At 30.7% G+C, this 17,657-nt stretch overlaps 4 protein-coding genes across 5 annotated transcripts in view; 1 reads left to right on the forward strand and 3 right to left on the reverse strand.

The window, feature by feature from the left end:
• Nucleotides 1–1,555: 1,555 nt before the first annotated feature.
• Nucleotides 1,556–4,861, reverse strand: LOC111686259 (nuclear exosome regulator NRDE2). The gene has a single exon (XM_023448608.2). The coding sequence runs from the start codon at nucleotides 4,709–4,711 to the stop codon at nucleotides 1,727–1,729; it is 2,985 nt and encodes a 994-aa protein (XP_023304376.2). The 5' UTR covers nucleotides 4,712–4,861; the 3' UTR covers nucleotides 1,556–1,726.
• A 107-nt stretch (nucleotides 4,862–4,968) lies between these two features.
• Nucleotides 4,969–6,020, reverse strand: LOC111686271 (heat shock protein 23-like). Its single transcript, XM_023448622.2, has one exon. It carries the CDS (start codon nucleotides 5,842–5,844, stop codon nucleotides 5,212–5,214), a length of 633 nt encoding a protein of 210 aa, XP_023304390.2. The 5' UTR covers nucleotides 5,845–6,020; the 3' UTR covers nucleotides 4,969–5,211.
• Nucleotides 6,021–7,081: 1,061 nt separating this feature from the next.
• On the forward strand, nucleotides 7,082–8,056 carry LOC111686272 (heat shock protein 23-like). The gene has a single exon (XM_023448623.2). It carries the CDS (start codon nucleotides 7,203–7,205, stop codon nucleotides 7,836–7,838), a length of 636 nt encoding a protein of 211 aa, XP_023304391.2. The 5' UTR covers nucleotides 7,082–7,202; the 3' UTR covers nucleotides 7,839–8,056.
• A 7,304-nt stretch (nucleotides 8,057–15,360) lies between these two features.
• The window catches only part of LOC111686258, a 21,683-nt gene continuing 19,386 nt past the window's right edge, over nucleotides 15,361–17,657 (reverse strand). For both annotated transcript variants that reach the window (XM_046951505.1, XM_046951503.1), the window contains exons 5-7: nucleotides 17,164–17,284; nucleotides 16,300–17,036; nucleotides 15,361–16,232 (exon numbers count right to left, since the gene is read on the reverse strand). In XM_046951505.1, coding sequence (XP_046807461.1) covers nucleotides 15,460–16,232; nucleotides 16,300–17,036; nucleotides 17,164–17,284 — 1,631 coding nt within the window. In that variant the 3' untranslated portion in view covers nucleotides 15,361–15,459. The remainder of the gene's footprint in view (nucleotides 16,233–16,299; nucleotides 17,037–17,163; nucleotides 17,285–17,657) is intronic.

The following is a 17,657-nucleotide window of genomic DNA, read 5'->3' on the forward strand; positions in this document are numbered from 1 at the left end:
TAAGTAACAGTTTAAGAGAAAATATGCGAAATTTTAAGGAAGATTGGAGATTTTGTTTACTCTTTGCAAGAATTTTCTAGAAAACTTTTCAAATATTTCGCTCTTGAGAACTAAACGTTAAAAACTGCAATAAATTTATCTACCAGTTATTTTCAAAGTATATAAAGTTCATCCTGCTATTTGCAACAATAATAACAAACAGATAACAAAATGGTAACAATTTGTATCTATATCAATGTGTCCAATAAGTAAATCAATGAAAAACATACCCAGAAAAATAGAGATTTCTAAAGAATTAAATAGAGATTATGACCGATTTTGCTAATTGACTGTTTTATAGTCAAGGGTAAACTCTTATCTATAGTCAACACTACAGACTGTTCTATAGTCAAGACTATACACTGGTTTATAGTCAAGACTATAGACTGTTCTATAGTCAAGACTATAGACTGTTCCAAAGTCAATACTAAAGACTGTTCTATAGTCAAGACTATAGACTGTTCTATAGTCAAGACTATAGACTGTTCTATAGTCAAGACTATAGACTGTTCTATAGTCAAGACTATAGACTGTTCTATAGTCAAGACTATAGACTGTTCTATGGTCAAGACTATAGACTGTTCTATAGTCAAGACTATAGACTGTTCTATAGTCAAGACTATAGACTGTTCTATAGTCAAGACTATAGACTTTTCCATAGTCAAGACTATAGACTTTTCCATAGTCAAGACTATAGACTGTTCTATAGTCAAGACTATAGACTGTTCTATAGTCAAGACTATAGACTGTTCTATAGTCAAAACTATAGACTGTTCTATAATCAAGACTATAGACTGTTCTATAGTCAAAACTATAGACTGTTCTATAGTCAAAACTATAGACTGTTCTATAGTCAAAACTATAGACTGTTCTATAGTCAAGACTACAGACTGTTCTATAGTCAAGACTACAGACTGTTCTATAGTCAAGACTACAGACTGTTCTATAGTCAAGACTATAGACTGTTTTATAGTCAAGATTATAGACTGTTTTATAGTCAAAACTATAGACTGTTCTATAGTCAAGACTATGGACTGTTCCATATTCAAGACAATAGACTGTTCTATAGTCACGATTATAGACTGTTCAATAGTCAAAACTATAAATTGTTCTATAGTCAAAATTATATTTGTTCGTATTAGTCGCCATGAACTGCAGGAAAAGGTTTGAATCAAATACTGAGCAGACATGTAATTTTTGCGTGTGCTATTTTTTTCTTTCATTCATGTATTTGCTGTATGGTTTCATTCTTTCTTTGCATTACAGTAGTCTATTCAATTAAAAGGTGTTCTAAATAGCGATTGTAAAAAAAATGTACTAGGGTTTTAATTGCACTTATGGTTTTTTACTGCATTTATGGATTTAACCCATTTTTTACTATTCAGTTTTGAAAAAGATAAAATTAAAAGCTGTGATGTTGATCACTTAGTCCGTAGATCATGCATTTTCTTCACGATCTAGCAAAAATAGAATCTCTATAACGTAAAGAACGAAAAGATACATACATATATACATTTGTATATAAAAAACAATTTTTTATTTAAATATATTTAATACAAGATATTTCAACTATGACTAACTAAATTAGTTACAAATTTATTTAAAATTAATACAAATTTATTTAAATACATTTATACATTGTATTCTCATTTAAAAACTAAACTAAAACTATATATACACTTAACTATTAACGTTCCCTTAAAATCTCTAATTCTTCGGGCAAAGCATAGATTCTTAATTGTTTTTCAATTATTAAATCCTGCAAATGTGACAGCTCCTGTGGGACATATGTAGCTCCATCCAAATACAAAGCCTTACTCCAAGGACACTCATCCAAGGCGGTAAGCAGACATTTTTTACTTAAATCAAACGAACAATTCTGATCGGATAAACAGCTTAGATAACAACGCCAAAATAGGGAATTGCGTTGCAGCGAGGAATATAAACTCAATGATGGGGAAGAGGAATTTTGTGTTAAATCGTTGGGTATTAAAATTTTAAAAAGATTTAAAATACGTTGACGCACTAACAGTTCATGATAATGTAAATCGTTATTGTTAATATTGGCGAACGAGGGCAGTTCTAATGGGCTAGCAGTAGCCAGTGTCTTAATAAAACGACAGCGCGCCAAGGCTATTATATAAATTACCGATTTAATAGAGGGATTTAATTTAATATAACCAGCTCTTAGTTTATACCAGGGCATGGACTGTTGACAACCCCATTTCTGTAATAAATACAAATTGTTGGGATATTCTTGAAGGCCATTAAAGATAGATTGTTGTATTAGCTTGTGAGAAACATAACTATTACCCTTGGGTAGTTGTAGTAACTTTATATAAATCTCATAAATATGCTCTCTTAGATACGCATGACGTTGATTACTTTGAGTTTTAAATATTTCCAACAATTTTTGTAAATATTCTAAAGCTTGTTGCTTTTGCTGCACCGTATAGCTGAGTACACAATAAATATTTATTTGGCTTAAAGTATAATCATTCATAAAATGCTGTTCCAAAAGCATTATTTCCACATTTTGTTCTACCTTAATTGTGAGATCTAATTTTTCCTTTAGTTTAGTCACGGCCATAAGTTTTTTAGCATTTGTTATACTCTCTAGCTGGGAAAAGTCTAGTTTAAGGGCATATAATGATAGTAATTTAGAAGCCTTTTCATATTGTCCCCACTTTAGTAAAATTTCTGCATAGGTCAGATACACATATGCCAATTCAGATTGTAGATTTTCTTCTTTATTATAGGCTTCTAAAAGATTTTTAAAAATATTCTCTACAATTTCCGATGAAGACTCAGCTTCATATTCGTATAAAGCAAATTCCACATACAGTTGGAGACAATTACGGTTCTGGCGTTGTTTAAGTAAACTTTTAAAACGTTTGCGCGCCTGTTGTATAAATTCCTCGTTAAGTTTCTTATTTAATTTTTCTAATTTTAAAAGAAAACGTTCAAAATGACACCATAGTTGCAGGAAAATCAATCGTTTAATTTCGTCAATTTGTTCATAAGATTGGGCACAATTAAGCAAAAGGCTTTTCAAACACTGGGCATACTGTTCATGAGCTATACTGGTACTGATGTAAGTGGGAGTATTTACCATTTCTTTGCTTAACTCAAATAGGCTGGAGAAAAATTCCTCATGATCCCAAGAGCAAATATAATGGGGATTTGTATAAAAAGCTAATTGATCTTCTATGGCATCAGTGTCACCTTGAAGTTGTGAGGCCAATATATGGCTGCCGATGAAGGGTAGTTTTAGTAATTTCAAAATTATCAATAACAATTTAAAAGAGTTCTCTTGAGTCTTTAAAGGATACACATAATGGCAAATATCTTCATTGAATACTATACGCTGAGGATCACTGCATTTATCATTGTCTCCAGGATAGGGCAGGAAATTGAAACTCTGTCGTAGCTTCTCTATTCTCAGCCAGATTTCATTCATAGGCAATCCAGATTGCAAGATAATCTCCTCATATTCCAACAGCGTCTGCTCATCTTGTGCTCGAGGCTGTAAGTCTTCTAAAAACTTGGAGCTTACCGCTACATTTAACTCTATAGCTAATTTAATAAGAGCAAAGAATTGTTCATATAAACCCGCTTGTCTCAAAAACAATGAACAATTATAGAATAATTCCAACATTATCCTATCGCTGACTTGTGCGCTTAGGCTTTGTTTATGATTATGAAACATTTTCTTCATGCATCTTTCATAGATAAGCAAAACATCGGGTACATTGCAACGTGCCATAGTGCCTTGAGTGCACATTATTAAAGCCTGCCATAAAATTAAGCTGTAAGGATCTTTAGCTAGCAAAGGCTCCAACATTTTGCTAACATCATGAGAAGTATAAGCTTGTGTTATGATACTTATATACACTTTATACAGTTCCTCTTGATTAGGCAGATATATTAAGGCCTTTTGTACATAATCAATTTTTTTCTCGGCCACTCTTAAACGAGACCATTTGTAGGGGTTTCTATCCTGTAGAGCAATTAACTCCAACCAACTTTTTAAATCTTTACAATTTTCCACCGTTTTGCGATTCAATTCGCCAAGTTTTAACGTGTATTCATTCTCTTCCAAAGCATAGAATGTTTGTTGCACCTCACAAGCTTCTTCGCGAAAGCGATAATAACGTTTTGTTTTAGATTTCTCGCTATTGTAATGACTTTGGCCTAATGTGTAATAGAAAACGCGATACTTGGGACAAGCCGGTTTATGTAAAGTTTTTATAGTATTATACTGTTTTGCTTTATTCTTATCAACATAAAACTCTTCCTGGCCAGTAAAATCCAAAATAGGTTCTATAGTTTCATTACATGAATTCTTCGACTTTTTATGTTTCTTTTTAGATTTTTTTACTCTTTTACGCTTACTTTCGATTTCTTCGTTAGAAGACAACGAATTGTTTTTATCACTACAATCTTCTTCGCTACTGCTGGAGCTGAGAAAGAAATCATTGGAATTTTCTTGTTCCACTAGTGATGTCTTACATTGTATTGCTGTCAAATCTTGGGTTTTTATAGCAAAACTATTATTTTCCAACCAGATTTTTTCTTCATTTGCTGCTGCTGAGGATGTGGTTGGTAAAACTTCTTCATCTTTTGTTTCCTTTTCATTGGAATAAGCCGGAAAAAGCGACATTTTTCTCATAAACGATTAGAAAACTGAAAATGTTTACTTTTTTACAAAATCTTTTTGTTTTTGTTGTTATGGAAAGTCACGTTGAACTAATAACACACATATGTTAGAAATACGGGGTGTTTCAGAGTGTATATTTTTGTTTTTCAACTTTTACTGAAAAATACAACAGGGTAACTTACTCCCGGAATAAAAAGTAATAGAGTTTAGGTCCGTATCAAAGCAGTTTTTTTTTTAATTTCCCCAAAATATATGTGTAAAACACCCAATTTACAAAAAAAATCAAACGAAATTTTTTGGTATCTATAATTATTTGGTATTTATAATTTATTATTTGGATTCGTAAAACATATAACTACGAATATTCTAAATTTAAGGTTTAACAAAAAAAATTAAGTAATAAAAACTTAAATATTATGGAATTGTTTGGAATACATGAGAGTATGAATGAATATAAATATCGGTTATGATAGTGAATAATAATCTCTTATAATAAATGCAATCTTAATCATTTATTTAGAATCCTCTTGATCACCACCCGATCCATTGGCAGCGTCTTTTACCTTCTCTTCCGAATTTTGCTTGACATTCAGATGAGCCGGTCCAGTTTGTTGAATTTGTATAATGCGTTCATTGGATTTTTCTTCCTCCACTGGCTTCGGTACACTAACAGTCAATACACCATCCGATGAAAGAGTAGAGACCACCTTGTCTGCATCATAGCCCTTGGGCAAAACATAACGGCGCACAAAATGACGCTGTATGAATCCATGTTGATCTTCACGTTCTTCATGTTTGCCCTCAATGACAATGGAATTGTCTACAACTTTGACATTTAGTTCGCTAGGCTTAAATTGTGCCACATCCATGCAAACTTGAAAACCATCCTTGCCTATGGGTGACAAACGAGATTCTTTGGATTCTCCACCAGGTGCACGGCGTGCAGCTTGTTGTTCACTGATACGATTGAGCAAAGCCAATGGTAGAGTATAGCCTGCTACAGAGGACTGTCTGGGCTCACGATGTTGTGCATGACGATGGATGAGATAGGGAGAAACACCCAAACCAAAATCGTTACCATAAGATGGATAGGCTTCACGGTCGAGTTCATCGATGAGACTCAACAATAGTGGTAAAGTTGCCATTTTTAATTACTTTTTCTCTTTGGTTTTCTTAAAACGTTTAGTTTTATTTAATTAAAAAAGATTTTATTTCTGTTTGCTTAGTTTTTTTTAACTTTGAAAAAAATTTTACAATATTTTCACGCTTTATCCGCACTTTTCGTAATTATTTGTTCAACTGATGACGCCTTCTGTGTTTTGCCGGCTTTTATAACAAAAAACTTGTTAAGATTTTTTCGAGTAAATTCTCGAAAACTTTTTATTTGTTTCTCTTAAATATTGATTGTAAAGTACTCTCTTAAAACGAGAGTGGTTAATAAGTGTTTTTCAAAACTTATTTCTCTCAAAATTTTTATTGGCTTCTCAAAAAATAAGAGAGTAAATCTGCTCAATTAAGGAGTTTTTGCAAATTTTATATTTTTCTCGTAAATTTTTATTTTTATTAAATAATTAAAATTTTTTTAAATTAAAATTTAATAATATTATTATATGATTTATATTAAAATAGAACTAAACTAGAACTGAACTGGAGCTAAACAGTAACTGAACTGACTAGAACTGAACTAGAACTGAACTGGAACTGAACTAGAACTGAACTAGAACTGAACTAGAACTGAACTAGAACTGAACTAGAACTGAACTAGAACTGAACTAGAACTGAACTAGAACTGAACTAGAACTGAACTAGAACTGAACTAGAACTGAACTAGAACTGAACTAGAACTGAACTAGACATAAACTAGAACTGAACTACAACTGAACTAGAACTAAACTGGAACTGAACTACAACTGAACTAGAACAGAACTACAACTAAACAAGAATTGGGCTAAAACTTATATCAAATTAGAACTGAACAGTAGATTTTGTATAGAAAATATGCACTAAAAAAGTCTTTAGATTTTTAATTAATTTTATATTCGAAATCGTAAAGCAAAAAGAACTTCTTTGTATATCATCTTAATTCTAAGGGTAATGGGTGTTAGAAAAAAATGCCCACCCTAATAACAAATAACAAAAAATGAGTCACATTCAATAAAAACACATTAAAAGAGAACATCAACATTTCTAGAAATTTTAAAAAGAGTAAATTAGCAAAATTACTCAAACTATTTTATGAGAGTAAAAACCACTCAAAAACTTCTGAGAGAGTAAAAAAAATTAAAAATAAAATATAAAGAGAGATTAATTAAGCACTTTCGAGAAAATACTCGAAAATTTTTGAACAACTTGTTTTCGGTATAAAAGGCCCGAAAAACATAGCAAGCGTTATCAGTTTAAAAAATTATTGCAAAAAGTGCTAATAAACAAACTACACAAGTTCGATAAAACAAAAGTAAATCTAATTTAACATTTGAAGAAACCTTTAAAGAACAGTTATAAAATGGCAACTTTACCACTATTATTGAGTCTCATCGATGAATTGGACCGCGAATCCAATCCCTCTTATTATGGCAATGATTTTGGTTTGGGAGTTTCACCCTATCTCATCCATCAGCACTCACCACAACGTGAATCCAGACAACCCACAGTAGCGGGTTACACTCTACCATTGGCTTTGCTTAATCGCATTAGTGAACAACAAGCCTTACGCCGTGCAGCTGCTGGAGATAAAAAAGAATCTCGTGTTTCACCAGTGGGCAAAGATGGTTTCCAAGTTTGCATGGATGTAGCCCAATTTAAACCAAGCGAACTAAAAGTAAAGGTAGTGGATAACTGCGTAGTTGTTGAGGGCAAACATGAAGAACGTGAAGATCAACATGGTTTCATACAACGTCATTTTGTACGCCGTTATGTATTACCCAAGGGCTACGATGCTGATAAAGTAGTTTCAACACTCTCCTCAGATGGTGTTTTGACCGTTAGTGTTCCCAAGCCAGTGGAAGAGGAAAAAACCAAAGAACGCATTATACAAATACAACAAACTGGTCCGGCTCATTTGAATGTCAAGCAAAATAGTCAAGAAAAGGTTACAACAGATACTGCTAATAGTTCGGGTGGAGACCAAGAAAATAATTAATAAGCTAAATATTAAGAATCCATATTGGATTTTCATTTTTTAAATAAACATAAACATTCATGAATTCCAGACTGTTCCATACATTTTAGTTTTTAAGTATCTTTGTTTGTTTTTTATGTGTTGGCTTTAGATATTGTTCGTAGTGAATGTTCTACGAATTATAAGAGAATATAAAGAGACATTGAAATAAATAATTAAATTAACTAAAAGAAAGTGGAGCTTTTAGTAATGTGTTTTTTATTGGAATAAATTAAAGGTTTAAAGGCGGATACAAAAAAAGATAAGAAAAAGGGGAGGAAGATATGTAAAAGTATTACAAACCAGGAGATTTGTCAGTACCATTAATAATAAGAAGATGGAAGAGAAAAATTATGTTCTTCTATAATGCAGAAAGAAATAAGTGACCCATTCCCTTGGCAAAATCTAGTAGACTGCAAGGAGTTTAGAACTCAAAATTTAACATTTCGTATCCTAGGGAAGTGGCAAATTGTATGCTCGCAACGAATCTACTTCCTCCTCATCTTTGCACTTCTCTCCCACTTACTGAGAAATGCTCCACAATCAAGTGGTGGTGCAAGCACTTTGAACGTGTGTGGGACTGTAATGCGTTTGTGTCATTCGAAGAAAAATATTTTTGGGTATAATCGTTATAGGGTAAATGTACCAGTAGTAGGCAGTTTAACGTTTTGCTCTTTTTCAAACTATCCTCCTAAAGAGACCGAAAATGTTATTACGATGATTTTTAGTTATTACAATTATGTGTTTAGTTAAGTTTTAGATCTACTTATCATTTTTGAAAAACAAATAACTATTTTTTAGTAATTTGCTAATTTTGTTAAAAACAACAAATTTTCCAGTAGTCGGCATTAGTGTTTCTAAGTACGGCAAAAAATATCCCTATAGTCGGCGGTAGATTTTTTGTTTGGAAAAAAGGCATAATTATATAGAAAAAAGTTTTAAATACACAATTTTCAAAGAAAATGGTTAATTAAATTTTTTCCATAGAAATATCTGTAATAATATCGTTTTTTCTGTAGAAAAATATGTTATAAACATAATTATAATTGTAATAATTATACATAATACCATTGTTTTCTATAGAAATTGAGTTATACAAGCAATTTTCTATACAAAATTATAATTTTTGAAAAAAGTAATTTTTTATAGGGAAAAGTCTTATATGTACTGTTTTTAAAGAAAATCTTGTATAAAAATATGCAATTTCCTATAGGAAAAAAAATTAAACATAAGTTTTGTAGAGGATATTATAATAAGAAAACTTTTCTATAGAAAAATTGTTATAATGTTTTTTGTCGAAAATTAGTTGAGAAGCAATCTTTGTTAGAAAAATTTCAATATGCAAAAGTTTGAATTGAAATAAAAAACTGTTATACACATATTTTTTGTGCAGAAAAAATGTAGAGAAAATGTTAATCTTCTATAGAAAAAACTATTATTGAAGTAATTTTCTATATAAAAAATTGGGTATACATACAATTTTTAATAGAAAAAACTGTTATACACATAATTTTTTGTATCAAAAATTGTTATACCTAAAATTTTCTATAGAAAAAATTGTATACACATAATTCCCTATAGAAACAAATTTTGCCCAATCAATCTTCTATAGAGGAAATTGTAATACACATAAATTTTTATTGAAAAAAGTGTTATATTCTTTACAAAAATAACTCGTATACATATAATTTTTGAAGAGAAAATTGTTATTTTCAAATTTTTCATAATAATATACCCAATTTTCTATAGAGAAATTAGAAATTTTATAGTGCCGACTATAGAATACGTATGTTCGAACTTAATACCCAGCACCTCGATGCCGACAATAGAAAATCATAGAAAATGTTGTCCCTAATGGCGGCAGGGATTAAAATTACAAAATAATGTATTTTTAAATAACTTTTTCACTTTAAAATGATTATTTCAACTGTTTTCTTTCATTAAAACAAATTTTTGTCAAATAAGTCATTTAATTTAATATTAATATTTACTTGTTTAAGGTGGCACTAAAACTAAATTCTTTTAAGAAAACTCACAGTACTGAAAAAGCTGAAAAGGTGTCACTAAATAACGTCAAATAGAGAGGGAATTATTCATTCTACTCAAATTTACTCATTTCATGGAGCAAAAATACCATATTTTCTATCAAATATAGATGGAACCTTAATAAATCTGCACTGTTTCTCGTATTTATTTACAATTTTATTTAAAAAATGCCGACTTCTGGGTCATGCCGACATTAGGTGCATTTACCCTATGCCTACGGGTCGGTTTTTTGCTTGTGGTAAACAAAATAGATCAGTACTTTGCAAATATTTGTAATATTGCAACCACAAAAAATTAATATTGTACAAGCATGCTTGTTGTGTGATCATGAATTCACAACTGAATTATTGTGCTGGCCTCCTGATGTTATGCATGAACCCTTTTAAAAGAAATTGCGTTTAAACACAAAATTGTACACATACCTGTGGTAAAATGTTGGTTTTGAGCTGGACATGTTTTATATTTGTTAAATATTTCACATTTTGTATTCGGACTATTATATAAATGCACTTTTTTCATATTTTCCTTTTTTTATTAAAAAATTTCACTTTCACTAGCCTCCTACAACATTCTTATAGGAAATTTTTACAACATATTTTTTTATTAAATACACTTTACTATGATTTTATTAACTTATAACGATTACATTTGTTTAATTAACACAACGATTATAATATAAATTTAAAATTTAATAAACTTTTTTTATTAGAGAACCGAAATTACTACAAAATTGGAGGGAAGTCAAAAACAAACTGAAGAGTTGCATAGACAAAAGTTAACCTTCTAGGACCGGCGTGAATATTTCTTAACTTCTTTTTTTTTTTAAAAGAGGTGGTGTCTAACAGACACCATTTTTTTAAAGTTTATATATTTTAAAGATTTGTTTTTAAACTTACTTTAATTATTTCTGTTTTAATATTTTGTTTTAATTTCTACAAGTTATATTATGTTAAATATGACAAGGTACAAATTAAAAATGAAAAACGTCAGGCCTCGAGGGTTAAAGTAGGTTTAGTAGTTTTAGGTAAAAGACATGGCAGCACAAATAACAAAAATATATAATTTTTGCTATAGCTTTTTTATTTCCATTTTCCATAAAGGATCTCGTTAAGAATACCTTTGTGCCGTTCTGTTCCTTTCGAATCGACAAGGATTTTTTAAATTTATAATTGTCTTGTTAAAAAACAGGGGTGTTTTGTGCAAATATTGTGGATTTGGAGAAAACTTGTTGGAATCATGTAGATTTGACAAATCCAAATCTACTTAAGGGCGCTTTACACGATCACACTTTACGTACCTAAAGTCACGTCTGTCCAGATATGGAAAAGTAAAATGAAATTCTATCCGTATAACAAAAAAAGAGAATAAAAGTCGTATGATATGAAAATAATTGAAAATTTAATTTTAAAACAAAAAAAAAAAAATGTATTAAGAAGTCTCCATAATTTATACTTATCGATAAATCAATCAGTTTGTTTATTTTTGTAAAAATTGTATTAATATTTTTGCATCAACTGTTTACACTTTGGCATTTCTTGCTCAAGTTTAAACCACCTCCATTGGGCGCTTAAACTTATAAAAAATTAGACGATTAAGTATTCAAAAACCACTTTGAAGATTAATTTTAATCCCTAATCCTTCACCTAAAGTTTGGCCCTTAAAAATTTTTTGAATCACACTACAAAAAAAGGAAGATTCTAATATTTCGATATTTTTGTTTAAATTAAAAAAATAACGAAAACAGGCACAGATATTTGTTACCTCTATTTGTTTTCTCTAATGTGTTTTTTCTAGGTAACGTGTGAGTAGTTTGAGTTAAAATTTGTGCTCAAACTACTCGATCGTTTAATTATAAACAAAATAATTTAAAGCGGTTATGATTTCAAAAGTCATCTTTACCTCTTCAAAAATTTAATAACTTTTGTAATTTTAAAGTTATTTTTCCGTTGCTAGTTGTAGAAATACAATTTATAAAATATTGCATAAATTTTCTACAACATTTCTTCAATACTCCATACTGTACATATCATTTCCATTCTAAATTTATTTCTCAATATTCGTTGAATTTAAGCATTTTATTTAACACAAATAGAATTCTTATTCACTCTAAAATACGAATAAAAATTAAATTGTTTATTTAGTCTATATACAGTCTTATTTAACATACAAAAAATCATACCACGCTTTTCATGAAAAAAATGCATATAATTATTAAAAAGAAAAAAAAAGAATTGAAAATTTTCTTTAACGAAGTTGGAAATAAAATTAAATTATTTAATTCTCACATTTGCCGAATATATTTACATAAAGAAAAAATCATTAAAAATTTCTTTAAAATTTTATTTTAATTTCTTTTTGTTATTAATTTAAAATAATTTTCAATCCTTTTTGTGTAAAATTGATAATTAGCTTTAGAAATAAGTTGTATTTTTTTAAAGTTTATTTAATTTAAAAATATTTTACTTTTTTTATAAATTTTAATTAAAGAAAACTAATTTTTCTTTTCTTAAGTATTTTTTTTTTATTATTTCTAGCTAATTATATTAGTTAAAAATATTTATTTATTTTTCTTTTTCTTATTTTTAGTAATTTTATAATCAATTAAATAAATAATTGAAATTATTAGGTTTTTATTTTATCAAAAGAAAAAGATCGTTAAGTTTTAAGTTTTATTTCAATTGTTTGTTTTTGAGCATAATTTATAATAATGTTGAATAAAGAAATTTAAGTAATTAAATGCTTTTTTCTTGGCTTAAGTAAGTTTTCGTTTTTTTATTTTTTATTCAAAGCTATATTACCAAGTTTTTTTTAATATTTAATTGTTTTGATGTTCTTTTGAAGAAAGAAAACTATGTAGAATGTGTTGTGAAATTTTGAATATGCTGAAGAAAAATGCATTTAAATTGTGTCTCAATGTTAAACATTAGAATTTTTATTAAAATTAATTGTCGAAACTTGTTTATGGGGTTCAGATAAGCTAATTTTTTTACCAAAACGAAGTGTACGAGGGATTGACGCACGTATTGTGAGTATTTCAGATCATTTGATTGCAACCTTGGTAAGTCGGCATTACACCTTCAATAGGGAGGGTGGATTGGATCGAAAGTAATGTTTAAAAGATGTGTAGTCTTTACTGATGAATCGAAGATGAAATCCGACACAATCATAGTTTATTTAGTCAATATCGACATTAAATTGTCTTATAGACATCCGAACGAATGTTGTGTCTTTCAGACGAAAATCATAGCACTATCAAAATTCATGGACAACATAAAGACACAAATTCAAACATGATCTGCGTTCTAGGACAGTAACAGATAATGTGCTAATGTGACTGGTCTATAGTCTTGACAACAGACTGGTCTATAGTCTTAACTATAGAGTGGTCTATATTCAATATAAACTAGTCTATAGTCTTCACTATGGATTGGTCTTGACTTTAGATTGGTCTATAGTCTTGGTTATAGACTGGTATACAGTCTTGACTATATAAACTGGTCTATAGTTTTGACTATAGACTGGTCTATAAACTATAAACTATAAACTGGTATATAGTCTTGACTATAGACTGGTCTATAGTCTTGATTAGTTTATAGATTAGTCTATAGTATTGACTATAGATTAGTCTATAGTCTTGACTATATATTAGTCTATAGTCTTGACTATCGATTAGTCTATAGTCTTGACTATAGATTAGTGTATAGTCTTGACTATAGATTAGTCTATAGTCTTGACTGTAGATTTGTCTATAGTCTTGACTATAGATTAGTCTACAGTCTTGACTATAGATTGGTCTATAGTCTTGACTATATATTAGTCTATAGTCTTGACTATCGATTAGTCTATAGTCTTGACTATAGATTAGTCTATAGTCTTGACTATAGTTTAGTCTATAGTCTTGACTATAGATTGGTCTTTAGTCTTGACTATAGACTGGTCTATAGTTTTGACTATCGATTAGTCTATAGTCTTGACTATAGATTAGTCTATAGTCTTGACTATAGATTAGTCTATAGTCTTGACTATAGATTAGTCTATAGTCTTGACTATAGATTAGTCTATAGTCTTGACTATAGATTAGTCTATAGTCTTGACTATAGATTAGTCTGTAGTCTTGACTATAGATTAGTCTATAGTCTTGACTATAGATTAGTCTATAGTCTTGACTGGAGATTAGTCTATAGTCTTGACTGTAGATTAGTCTATAGTCTTGGCTATAGATTTGTCTATAGATTAGTCTACAGTCTTGACTATAGACTGGTCTATAGTCTTGACTATAGACTGGTCTATAGTCTTGACTATAGATTTGTCTATAGTCTTGACAATAGATTAGTCTATAGTCTTGACTATAGATTAGTCTATAGTCTTGACTATAGATTGGTCTATAGTCTTGACTATAGATTAGTCTTGACTATAGACTGGGTATAGTCTTGACTATAGACTGGTCTATTGTCTTGACTATAGACTGGTCTACAGTTTTGACTATAGACTGGTCTATAGTCTTGACTATAGCCTTGACTATACGCTGGACTTTAATCTTGACTATACGCTGGACTTTAATCTTGACTATACACTGGTCTATACTACAGTCTATCGTCAAAACTATATCCTTATCGAGACTGGTCTATAGTCTTGATTGATAGTGTCGCGAAATTAATCGGAGATTATTCTATTATAGTGTTGTAGGGTAGTTTCAACGTCCTGAATAGCAAAACTCGAACCATAGGTACCAGGAACCAGGGGTATCGAATATCTTTAATGATGAGATACACATAAATCTTAAAACAAATTTAAATAGTTTTTCTGGGAATTAACTAATAACTCGATTAAAAAGCAAAAAATATATGTACGTTGAAATCTTTTTCTTGCAATTCGCCACTCAAATTATACCGTTTCTTTTCCATAACCGAAAAAAAGAAAATAAATGTAAAAAATATGAAATAAATTTATGATTCTTTAATAAATATATATTTAGTTTAAAAATATTAAATTTTATTTATTCTGCTGCCAAATATCACTATTTTTGTATACTTTAGAAATAAAACTCCAATTTTGTCTAAAAAAAAAACTCACTAAATATTCATTTTTTAAATATATAAACTTGGCTTCTAAATAACATATAAAAATTGTTAAGGTTTGTTTGTTTTTATCTTAAATAAAATTGATTAACTCTAAAATAGGTTTTATTTTAAAAAACCTTAAAAAAACTAAAACAAATAAAAAGCAGAAAAAGTATGGACGCAATTGAAACACTTTTGCTTAGCAAACTAGAAGTTAAAAAAACAGTAGGTAAAACGAACACATTCTAGAAGCATCTAAACAATACTAAATAAGGAAAGTTCCAAGTTTCATGTTCTAACGTTTTGGGTTTCTTTCATGCTTTTTCTTTTGCTTTGTTTTAATTAAATATTGTTCATATTTCATTAATGTACTTAAATTCTGTAAAAAACCAAATGAATGGTGTTTGAAATTGAATTTCATAATTGTGTATATTTGTAAAACAAACGAAAGGATAAAATTTGTAATGAAACTAAAAACTTAAAATTAAATTTAAAACTTATTTCTTAATGAGACTTTCGCAACTGCTGCTTAAATTTGGCAACGATTTAAAGAAAAGACGTCCCTTGTTGTCAATATGATGATGACTGTGTTGTGGTTGGCTATTGTTGCTGCTATTCATACTACTATTGTTATTGTTGCTGCTTCTAGGAACCACCACGTTTTCCAATTCATTGCCGCCCATATCAACGGTATGCACTGAACGTCGCATTAGTATTTGACTCTGTGGTAGATTATGTAACACTGAGGGTGACAAAGGTGATTGCGGCAATTCCATATCAAGCACTGTATGTTTATGATGTGCTCCAGCTCCTGCTGTTGCCATTGTCGCCGACTCCGACTGTTGTTTAACTAATTGACGCATGCGTGGTGGTGGCGGCGGTTGTGTATTTAAGTTTGGCCGTTGCGCAGTTGTGGTATGACAATCTAACATGGGATCGCAAGCTTCGACATCTACACTGCCCAGCAGTTTTGTATCCGAATATCTACGCAGATCTTTGCCTAAATATTGTTCGAGCTTATCGGTGCAAGTGCCATCACTGTCAGGCGGTGTTAGAATATTTGAATTATGACCTCCGTAGTCATGTTTCAAGTAGGGGCCTGTATCGAGATCTAAATCTACAGAGTCATTGAGTATATCACGATTTTCTAGGAATATAGATGAGTTGGAATAGCGTTTTGTATGGGGTTTATAGACAAAACCACCCAAACCATTTGCCACGGCATGCGAGACGCCAGAGCTAATGGAGGGCGCCTTATGATCACCACTGCCTGTAAATGAAGGAAATTAAGAGAAGTAATAATTACTGATTGTTGATTTTCCAATCCTAATACTTACCACTAAAACTGCTTAATTGTAATGCATGCTCTCTACCGGTATCAGTCGATAAACCATCAGTACTTAGGTCCTGACGTGAACCTACACATAAATCGTTTACAGACACACGACTGGAATCTTCGGAATGTTCCAGTACATTGTGTATGGAGTCATGGAAGGGTGTCATACTGCCCGAACCTTGTGGACAAGGACGGAACGAAGAGATCTGTGAGACAACATCATCCAGAGCATAATCCCGATCATAATTATGCTGTGATTGTGTACATTCTATATTGGCCGCCACCGCTACTTGTCCCAACTGTGAATGATGAAGATGCTGATGATGTGGATGATGATGGTGCTGTTGCTGCTGGAGAGCCGAAAGATTGGTATGATGATGTTTGCCGCCCAATACCCGTGATGGTAAACCACCCACTGAAGTCTGTGATATCATAGAATCAACATCAAGATCTGCATGCTGCAACATATGATGCGGAGATGTTGGTAAATTATCACTACCATCTGCGGCATCTTCAACTTCATTTACCTCAACTGTGGAAGCGTAATTATAACTGGTCGTCGGTCTTGGATTAGCAACATTAACATCAATATTTATGTTGACGCTGTGTGGTGTTGAGTTTGCAATGTGTGGCTGATTTGAAGAACCATTATTGCGGCCATTGTTACGTTGTTGGGCCAGTGGTGAGGGTGGTGAATTGGGATGTACCTTTTCGGGAGCATTCTGTATGAGCAGTATTCTGCAAATGATAGAGAAACACTCATTAGTAATCATGATGTGTCATTCATTCATTAATCATTGTATTTGTTGTTCGCTTGTTTTTCGTCATGGCTTTGACAAGCAGAAAACATATTTGTTTTACTTACCTATTTCTAGCCTTCCAACGATGACACAAATGTAAATAGGCTTTACATTGTATGTACATAAAGACAATGCCACCCGTTAGGCCAACAGCCACCACCGCTAGTTTTGTCCAAAATGGCCATTCTATAAATGTAATGGAACTTTATATTTATTTTATTTCTAACGTAATTTTTACTTATTTATAGAAATTCAAGGCTATAAAATTTTTTGGTGTAATTTGTGTTTTAGATCACATGAAAAATGTTCACAGTTTTACTTCAGTTCTAGTTTAGCTCTAGTTCAGTTCTAGTTCAGCTCTAGTACAGTTCTAGTTCAGATCTAGTTCAGATCTAGTTTAGTTCTAGTTCAGTTCTATGTCAGTTCAAGTTCAATTCTAGTTCAGTTTTACTTCAGTTCTAGTTCAGTTCTAGTTCAGTTCTAGTTCAGTTCTAGTTCAGTTCTAATTCAGTTCTAGTTTAGTTCTAGTTCAGTTCTAGTTCAGTTCTAGTTCAGTTCT

The sequence above is a fragment of the Lucilia cuprina genome, chromosome 5 (assembly GCF_022045245.1).
Source record: "Lucilia cuprina isolate Lc7/37 chromosome 5, ASM2204524v1, whole genome shotgun sequence".
Lineage (NCBI taxonomy): Eukaryota > Metazoa > Arthropoda > Insecta > Diptera > Calliphoridae > Lucilia > Lucilia cuprina.

Coding starts and splice junctions, on each gene's coding strand:
- LOC111686259 (XM_023448608.2), bottom strand. CDS start 4,711: ATGAGAAAAATGTCGCTTTTTCCGGCTTATTCCAATGAAAAGGAAACA.
- LOC111686271 (XM_023448622.2), bottom strand. CDS start 5,844: ATGGCAACTTTACCACTATTGTTGAGTCTCATCGATGAACTCGACCGT.
- LOC111686272 (XM_023448623.2), top strand. CDS start 7,203: ATGGCAACTTTACCACTATTATTGAGTCTCATCGATGAATTGGACCGC.